This window comes from Trachinotus anak, unplaced genomic scaffold (genome assembly GCF_046630095.1).
Source record: "Trachinotus anak isolate AG129_WGS33_773 ecotype Australia unplaced genomic scaffold, CSIRO_AGI_Tana_v1 ptg000031l, whole genome shotgun sequence".
In the NCBI taxonomy this organism is placed as follows: Eukaryota; Metazoa; Chordata; class Actinopteri; order Carangiformes; family Carangidae; genus Trachinotus; species Trachinotus anak.
The window spans coordinates 9441599-9451718 of NW_027273882.1; the positions used below are offsets into that span (position 1 = coordinate 9441599).

Genomic DNA, 10120 nt, shown 5'->3' on the forward strand with positions numbered 1-10120 from the left:
TACAGTTCTTAATTAATCTGTTGATCTTGAACGTATCTGTAAAATGTTTGATCTGATCCACCTACAGTGACTCACATCATCAAACTGGTCCAGGTTACAGATCCTGGTCTGATTTAATACAGAATCTGTTTATTAACATTTAACCTGAACCAAAGAGACCACAGGCTGGACTCTGGATGTGAACCTGGACTTTGGTGTCAGACTCTTAAACTTTGGATGCTCAGCATGCACTCCAACCCCTGACCTCTGACCTGTGACCCAGTTCATTAGTGGTTTGTGTTCAGTCTCATTTGTATGAGACCAGGATGTAGATGACTCTGATCCCCACGGCTCTTCACAGATTGTGAAACAAAACGGGGACATTGATCCACCACAGACCAGAAACTTGCTCAGAGTCTGATCCTCCGTGACCAGACTTTTATTTTGAAGTTAATGAGTTTAAAGGTGTGACCTGATTTAATATCATTGCTAATATACAGACAACCGGTGAGACTCCTGTCTGACTGACTTCCCTGTTGTCACGGTAACAGGTGGCAGGATGAGAGTGAGGTGTTGATGTGACAAACAGGAAATGGCTCTGCAGCCTCAGCAGACTTCATTCAAACCTTTATTGACATAAATGAAATCAGTGCAGACAGGAAGTCTCTGCTGTCAGCTGGAAAACTCACTCTCCACCACATCAGGAAACACTGCAGGTGCCTCACTTACAGTTACAATAACAAAGCTGTGTCAGACTTGACATTAAAACATGTGAAATACTTGTTGGACAGTCAGACTTTGGATCCACGTGTCCACATGTTGGACCAAAAGAAGAGTGTCTCCGTCCACTGTCTCTGACATGGCAATGAACTCAAAATTATCTATGATACAAATATCTACTGCAACGATGACTTGGTCTTTCCAATGATCTGATTGGTGAGTACTTGGGCTGTTGCCAAGGCAGCATCTGTTGCTGTGGTGATCTGCCGTAGCAGGATATAAGCCTGATGAGCTGCCAGTGTGTGGTGAGAGATGAGTGTCAGACACACTGAGTGTCTTTGTGAATCGTGTTATTGTGTGTTTACAGAAACAACAACAACAAAACAACACCGAGCAAAGACCAGGTCCTGGTTCTGATCTGCTTCCTGTTCTCCAGAGGATGAGCCCTGTAGAGTTTAGTGACACCATGATGTTTCCCCTAGTGCCACCTTCAGGACAAAGTGTACATATTTAGAGCCACGACTGTTGAATCTGTAAGATATCTCTATCAGAGCAGAGTCCAACAGAGACCATTTAAATCTTGCAGAGATCAGCAAGGACCAGCATAACCATGTAGATTCCGTTAGAGTCCAGTAGGGACTGAGAGGTTGGTCTGTCAGGTACCTGGTGGTTTTCCTCCTCGTTGCTTCTCGGTCTCAGCCGGTGTATTCAGCTCTGAGGAGTGCTTGGTGGGCTGGATCTTGTGCTGGCTGCTGTCGGATCGCGGTCTCGGGTGTGCTCGGTCACAGATCTGTGCGAGGCCTCGGCTCAGCTCTTTGCGGATGTTGTCACTCGACAGAACATAGAGGATGGGGTTGACGGCACTGTTGACGGTGGACAGGCCGAGGGAGATGGTGTAGGGGGTGTACATGGTCTTCTCGAAATGACAGGTGCCATTCTCCAGCTGGTGGAAGTGGAACATGACAGCCCTGACCAGCAGGATCAAGTGGTATGGGGCGAAGCAGACAAGGAATAAGACCACCACTGCCACCGCCAGCCAGCGTACACGCTCCTTCTGCTCCCGCTGTAGCCCTGTGCTTCGCTGCACGTTGGCCAGGATGCTGCGGTTCGTCACCACCAGCAGCAGCAGTGGGATCAGGAAGCCAACCACGAAACGGCCGTAGTTGAAGCCCATCACCACTCTGCTCTGACTCGGCTCAAAGCAGCGCCGGTCGCCTTCAGCAGCGTCGCCCTCCCTCATAGTGAAGACAGGGACGTGACCGAGGGCGACCAGCAGGACAATGGTGACAGCAATGAGGACAGCGAGCCGCTGCCGCCGCAGACCACGGGACTCCACCGTGTAGACCACGGCCACGTAACGGTCGCAGGAGATACAGCAGAGCAGGAAGATACTGATGTACATGTTGTTGAAGAAGATGTAGCCCGTTAGCTTACAGACGGCTGAACTCCATGGCCACAGGTGACCTCGGCTCACATAGTCCGCCCACAGAGGCAGCGTGAACAGGTAGGTGAGGTCACACAGAGACAGGCTCCACAGGTAAACGCCCAGCACGTTCTTCCTGCGTACCTGCAGCCAGGTCAGATAGACGGTCAGCAGGTTTGCAGGCAGTCCGACAACCAGCACGATGCTGTACAGCAGCACCAGCGGCAGGCGGCCATCATCGTACGGAGGCTCGCACACCATCAGACTCTCATTGTTCATTGGAGAAACTGTTCCAGTCCACGGCTGCTCATGCATGATGTCTGCAGGGACACAGAGACAACCAATCAGATTCGAGGTGAGTTGGAGACAGAGAAAGCCACAGGAAACAACAACAATAAAAAAGTGATAACAGAAGCAAAGAAAACAAAGTCCTGCTGCCTGCGTCAGTCTGACTCTCTGTGTGTCTAATTTATTTTCTCCACATTCTTTACATTTCAGATGTTTTAAATGTCGTGGCCTAAAAACAGAGGAGGAAACTTCATTTTTCTCTTCTGCACTCTTTATGAAATCTCATCCATTTCTCGTTGGTTTAACAATCAAGTTTCTTGTGTTGATGAAGATAATGAGAAATAATCGAAAGCTCCAGAACAGCGAATGAATGGACCGAGAGATGAGTTTGAAATAACAACTATAAAATATGTGATTTGGTTTTTATGACTCATAGAACCAACAGATGATCAGTATTGATCATCAGAGGTTGGATCAAGAGATGAGGTTGTGAGACATGAGCTGACTTCCTGTCACAGCTGAGAAAATAAAAGAGCATCATGACAGAAATGATCAGGAGAAACAGATGTGACTGAAAGAAAGAGACGTGTCTTATCAGAGCATCACTGTTTCCTGTTTGACAGGTGACAGGAAAACCCCGCCACAATAACGGCTTCTTATAACACATTGGTTTTTTTAGGTTCCTTTTGTCAGTCAGGTTCTCACAGTGGAACAGTTTGACTCATGCAAATTGTTCACTGGAAACCACGTATGTCCAGGTTTAGTCATCCTGACATTTTCATCTCTGTCAGGGAATTCTCCTGCGTTCAACACTCAACTGAGCTTCATTCAGTTTGATGCTGCAGTGTCCAGAATCTGGAGATACATGGTTGTCATGGAACACCAGCTTTTGCTGAACCTTTGGTTTTATTTCCTCTCAGTGTCTTTGAAGCTGTCGAGAAGCTGCCACACTAATGGCTTCAATATCAATATTAATATTAATATTAATATGAACACAAGCTCCTTCTTATTGTATATTTTACTGTGTTACATGTTGTTTTAGGTTTTAAACTGTGGTTGTGCCTGTAAGGCACTGAACTCAAATTTATTTTATTTATAATATATTTTAGTGTGTGTGTGTGTGTATGTGTGTGTGTATGTGTGTGTGTGTGTGTGTGTAAAACCTGCTCTCATATTTTGTGTTACGTGATGTTTCATGAGTCAAAGATAATTTTCCACTTTTACAAATTAACTAATTTGAGGTACTTGTACTGTTCAGTTACTGTTATTGTTGATTATATTGACACAAAATATACTCGACTAACTGATTATCACAGATTAATTATTTTATAAAACTACAACATTAAAGTGATGAACACATGAAGCATCAATAATAGAACATTAACCTGCAGCTTCAATACTTTTACCTTTGGTTCTTTAAATCTAATTTGATGCAAATACTTTAAAATTATTTTATCCCTTTATTTTACAGTGGCAGAGAGAGAGAGAGAGAGATAACATGCAGCTGTGGTTTGGACTAACCCTTCTACCAGGTGAGCCAATGAGATGCCCCGATGCAAATACTTTTCTACTTTTACTTTAGACCCTGAAAGCAGCACTTGAACTTGTAACAGAGTATTTGTATTCTGTAATACTAGTAGCAGTATTTGAACTCTGTCGTATTAGGGTATTTGTGGTGTTCGAGTATTTGTACATTAAAATTTCAGTGGGTTTTCAAAATAAACAAATTCCCATGATGCTCTCTGGCTGAATGTTTCATAATGAACCAAACACTGTTTCTACTGGAAATTAAAGCTCCAGTAGAATCACAGCAGATCTGCTCTGATTGGCTGATTGGCAGTGTAACTCTGATCAATAATTTGACATCAACTCACTTAAATCACATCAATCATCAATTTATCTTTCAGTTACCTGTCAATAAAATAGTGACTGACAGCAGCGTCCAATCACATGCTCTGGATGTTGGAGGTGGGCGGGGCAGAGCTTAAATTATTGACTATTGACCTCATTAGGTGTAACATTAATTATGATGATGACATACGGGACAATTAAAAACTGAAAGACTTGGTTGATCTTATTGATCAATGCCTAGTTAACACATTAAGCTAATTAACTAATTACTTAGATTTCAAGTGCTGAAGTTTAATGAATAAACTATTGTGTTACACAGTAGTAGTACTGTTACACACAAATATCACAGTATTATTGTTGTACTATAGCAAAATATTACAGGTGTATTACATCAACTGTTTCTGCCTTTGTAGTTTAAAATAAAACGTCAACACAGTTTTGATGGTTATATCTATAATCTATAATCTATAATCACATTATCTATAATCAATGAGAATATCTATAATCACAATATGTCTAATCAATGAGAATATCTATAATAACAATATCTATAATCAATGAAAATATCTATGTCAACTGTTGTTATTGATCTGATATATTGATATTATCTGATATATTGTAAATTACACATGTGAACACTATTGATGTCCAGTAACATCAGGAGATAATATGGAAGTTATACTACAGCAATACTACAGTTATACAGTAATACTACAGTTATACTGCAATACTACAGTTATACAGTAATACTTCAGTTATACAGTTATACTACAGTTATACAGTAATACTACAGTTATACTGCAATACTACAGTTATACAGTTATACTACAGTTATACAGTAATACTTCAGTTATACAGTTATACTACAGTTATACTGCAATACTACAGTTATACAGTTACACTACAGTTATACAGTGATGCTACAGTAACACTGCAGTAATACTACAGTACTACTACAGTTATATGATGAAGACTTTGCTTCAGATTTAACGGTATAAACTCACCTCGGTCTCGCGCGTCGCCCGTGTGTGTCTCGTGCTGTCTGTGAATAACGTTCCGCGCGCCACGCTACAGGTCACGTGTCCGCACAAACATGTCTGGGTTATAATTTATTCATGCTTCATCTTTAATTCATCACTTCATCATCATTTATTCACCCGCCCCCGCCGCTCTGAGGAGTCTGAGGGAGCTGATCATCAATAATCATCAATAATCACATCAAACAAAAACTTATAAATTACGAAGGAAGAGGCACCTTCCTCTATCGATCAGCTGTTACTGCACCTCCTCCGACAAAGTGTACATATTTAGAGCCACGACTGTTGAATCTGTAAGATATCTCTATCAGAGCAGAGTCCAACAGAGACCATTTAAATCTTGCAGAGATCAGCAAGGACCAGCATAACCATGTAGATTCCGTTAGAGTCCAGTAGGGACTGAGAGGTTGGTCTGTCAGGTACCTGGTGGTTTTCCTCCTCGTTGCTTCTCGGTCTCAGCCGGTGTATTCAGCTCTGAGGAGTGCTTGGTGGGCTGGATCTTGTGCTGGCTGCTGTCGGATCGCGGTCTCGGGTGTGCTCGGTCACAGATCTGTGCGAGGCCTCGGCTCAGCTCTTTGCGGATGTTGTCACTCGACAGAACATAGAGGATGGGGTTGACGGCACTGTTGACGGTGGACAGGCCGAGGGAGATGGTGTAGGGGGTGTACATGGTCTTCTCGAAATGACAGGTGCCATTCTCCAGCTGGTGGAAGTGGAACATGACAGCCCTGACCAGCAGGATCAAGTGGTATGGGGCGAAGCAGACAAGGAATAAGACCACCACTGCCACCGCCAGCCAGCGTACACGCTCCTTCTGCTCCCGCTGTAGCCCTGTGCTTCGCTGCACGTTGGCCAGGATGCTGCGGTTCGTCACCACCAGCAGCAGCAGTGGGATCAGGAAGCCAACCACGAAACGGCCGTAGTTGAAGCCCATCACCACTCTGCTCTGACTCGGCTCAAAGCAGCGCCGGTCGCCTTCAGCAGCGTCGCCCTCCCTCATAGTGAAGACAGGGACGTGACCGAGGGCGACCAGCAGGACAATGGTGACAGCAATGAGGACAGCGAGCCGCTGCCGCCGCAGACCACGGGACTCCACCGTGTAGACCACGGCCACGTAACGGTCGCAGGAGATACAGCAGAGCAGGAAGATACTGATGTACATGTTGTTGAAGAAGATGTAGCCCGTTAGCTTACAGACGGCTGAACTCCATGGCCACAGGTGACCTCGGCTCACATAGTCCGCCCACAGAGGCAGCGTGAACAGGTAGGTGAGGTCACACAGAGACAGGCTCCACAGGTAAACGCCCAGCACGTTCTTCCTGCGTACCTGCAGCCAGGTCAGATAGACGGTCAGCAGGTTTGCAGGCAGTCCGACAACCAGCACGATGCTGTACAGCAGCACCAGCGGCAGGCGGCCATCATCGTACGGAGGCTCGCACACCATCAGACTCTCATTGTTCATTGGAGAAACTGTTCCAGTCCACGGCTGCTCATGCATGATGTCTGCAGGGACACAGAGACAACCAATCAGATTCGAGGTGAGTTGGAGACAGAGAAAGCCACAGGAAACAACAACAATAAAAAAGTGATAACAGAAGCAAAGAAAACAAAGTCCTGCTGCCTGCGTCAGTCTGACTCTCTGTGTGTCTAATTTATTTTCTCCACATTCTTTACATTTCAGATGTTTTAAATGTCGTGGCCTAAAAACAGAGGAGGAAACTTCATTTTTCTCTTCTGCACTCTTTATGAAATCTCATCCATTTCTCGTTGGTTTAACAATCAAGTTTCTTGTGTTGATGAAGATAATGAGAAATAATCGAAAGCTCCAGAACAGCGAATGAATGGACCGAGAGATGAGTTTGAAATAACAACTATAAAATATGTGATTTGGTTTTTATGACTCATAGAACCAACAGATGATCAGTATTGATCATCAGAGGTTGGATCAAGAGATGAGGTTGTGAGACATGAGCTGACTTCCTGTCACAGCTGAGAAAATAAAAGAGCATCATGACAGAAATGATCAGGAGAAACAGATGTGACTGAAAGAAAGAGACGTGTCTTATCAGAGCATCACTGTTTCCTGTTTGACAGGTGACAGGAAAACCCCGCCACAATAACGGCTTCTTATAACACATTGGTTTTTTTAGGTTCCTTTTGTCAGTCAGGTTCTCACAGTGGAACAGTTTGACTCATGCAAATTGTTCACTGGAAACCACGTATGTCCAGGTTTAGTCATCCTGACATTTTCATCTCTGTCAGGGAATTCTCCTGCGTTCAACACTCAACTGAGCTTCATTCAGTTTGATGCTGCAGTGTCCAGAATCTGGAGATACATGGTTGTCATGGAACACCAGCTTTTGCTGAACCTTTGGTTTTATTTCCTCTCAGTGTCTTTGAAGCTGTCGAGAAGCTGCCACACTAATGGCTTCAATATCAATATTAATATTAATATTAATATGAACACAAGCTCCTTCTTATTGTATATTTTACTGTGTTACATGTTGTTTTAGGTTTTAAACTGTGGTTGTGCCTGTAAGGCACTGAACTCAAATTTATTTTATTTATAATATATTTTAGTGTGTGTGTGTGTGTATGTGTGTGTGTATGTGTGTGTGTGTGTGTGTGTAAAACCTGCTCTCATATTTTGTGTTACGTGATGTTTCATGAGTCAAAGATAATTTTCCACTTTTACAAATTAACTAATTTGAGGTACTTGTACTGTTCAGTTACTGTTATTGTTGATTATATTGACACAAAATATACTCGACTAACTGATTATCACAGATTAATTATTTTATAAAACTACAACATTAAAGTGATGAACACATGAAGCATCAATAATAGAACATTAACCTGCAGCTTCAATACTTTTACCTTTGGTTCTTTAAATCTAATTTGATGCAAATACTTTAAAATTATTTTATCCCTTTATTTTACAGTGGCAGAGAGAGAGAGAGAGAGATAACATGCAGCTGTGGTTTGGACTAACCCTTCTACCAGGTGAGCCAATGAGATGCCCCGATGCAAATACTTTTCTACTTTTACTTTAGACCCTGAAAGCAGCACTTGAACTTGTAACAGAGTATTTGTATTCTGTAATACTAGTAGCAGTATTTGAACTCTGTCGTATTAGGGTATTTGTGGTGTTCGAGTATTTGTACATTAAAATTTCAGTGGGTTTTCAAAATAAACAAATTCCCATGATGCTCTCTGGCTGAATGTTTCATAATGAACCAAACACTGTTTCTACTGGAAATTAAAGCTCCAGTAGAATCACAGCAGATCTGCTCTGATTGGCTGATTGGCAGTGTAACTCTGATCAATAATTTGACATCAACTCACTTAAATCACATCAATCATCAATTTATCTTTCAGTTACCTGTCAATAAAATAGTGACTGACAGCAGCGTCCAATCACATGCTCTGGATGTTGGAGGTGGGCGGGGCAGAGCTTAAATTATTGACTATTGACCTCATTAGGTGTAACATTAATTATGATGATGACATACGGGACAATTAAAAACTGAAAGACTTGGTTGATCTTATTGATCAATGCCTAGTTAACACATTAAGCTAATTAACTAATTACTTAGATTTCAAGTGCTGAAGTTTAATGAATAAACTATTGTGTTACACAGTAGTAGTACTGTTACACACAAATATCACAGTATTATTGTTGTACTATAGCAAAATATTACAGGTGTATTACATCAACTGTTTCTGCCTTTGTAGTTTAAAATAAAACGTCAACACAGTTTTGATGGTTATATCTATAATCTATAATCTATAATCACATTATCTATAATCAATGAGAATATCTATAATCACAATATGTCTAATCAATGAGAATATCTATAATAACAATATCTATAATCAATGAAAATATCTATGTCAACTGTTGTTATTGATCTGATATATTGATATTATCTGATATATTGTAAATTACACATGTGAACACTATTGATGTCCAGTAACATCAGGAGATAATATGGAAGTTATACTACAGCAATACTACAGTTATACAGTAATACTACAGTTATACTGCAATACTACAGTTATACAGTAATACTTCAGTTATACAGTTATACTACAGTTATACAGTAATACTACAGTTATACTGCAATACTACAGTTATACAGTTATACTACAGTTATACAGTAATACTTCAGTTATACAGTTATACTACAGTTATACTGCAATACTACAGTTATACAGTTACACTACAGTTATACAGTGATGCTACAGTAACACTGCAGTAATACTACAGTACTACTACAGTTATATGATGAAGACTTTGCTTCAGATTTAACGGTATAAACTCACCTCGGTCTCGCGCGTCGCCCGTGTGTGTCTCGTGCTGTCTGTGAATAACGTTCCGCGCGCCACGCTACAGGTCACGTGTCCGCACAAACATGTCTGGGTTATAATTTATTCATGCTTCATCTTTAATTCATCACTTCATCATCATTTATTCACCCGCCCCCGCCGCTCTGAGGAGTCTGAGGGAGCTGATCATCAATAATCATCAATAATCACATCAAACAAAAACTTATAAATTACGAAGGAAGAGGCACCTTCCTCTATCGATCAGCTGTTACTGCACCTCCTCCGTCACTACCTCTTCTCTCCACCACTACCTCCTTTCCTTCACCTCCTCCTCTCTCTTCCTCACTACCTCCTCTCCTTCACTACCTCCTCTCCTCTCCTTCACTACCTCCTTTCCTTCACCTCCTCCTCTCTCTTCCTCACTACCTCCTCTCCTTCACTACCTCCTCTCCTCTCCTTCACTACCTCCTTTCCTTCACCTCCTCCTCTTCCT

At 42.0% G+C, this 10120-nt stretch overlaps 2 protein-coding genes across 2 annotated transcripts; both read right to left on the reverse strand.

Annotated features, from left to right (window-relative positions):
* Positions 1–594: 594 nt before the first annotated feature.
* LOC139612237 (probable G-protein coupled receptor 132) lies at positions 595–5547 on the reverse strand. The gene is made up of 2 exons (XM_071467592.1): positions 5266–5547; positions 595–2442 (listed from the first exon to the last, which is right to left on the reverse strand). Exon 2 carries the CDS (start codon positions 2435–2437, stop codon positions 1355–1357), a length of 1083 nt encoding a protein of 360 aa, XP_071323693.1. The 5' UTR covers positions 2438–2442; positions 5266–5547; the 3' UTR covers positions 595–1354.
* Positions 5548–5566: 19 nt separating this feature from the next.
* Positions 5567–10016, reverse strand: LOC139612246 (probable G-protein coupled receptor 132). Its single transcript, XM_071467624.1, has 2 exons — positions 9625–10016; positions 5567–6801 (listed from the first exon to the last, which is right to left on the reverse strand). Exon 2 carries the CDS (start codon positions 6794–6796, stop codon positions 5714–5716), a length of 1083 nt encoding a protein of 360 aa, XP_071323725.1. The 5' UTR covers positions 6797–6801; positions 9625–10016; the 3' UTR covers positions 5567–5713.
* Positions 10017–10120: the final 104 nt, after the last annotated feature.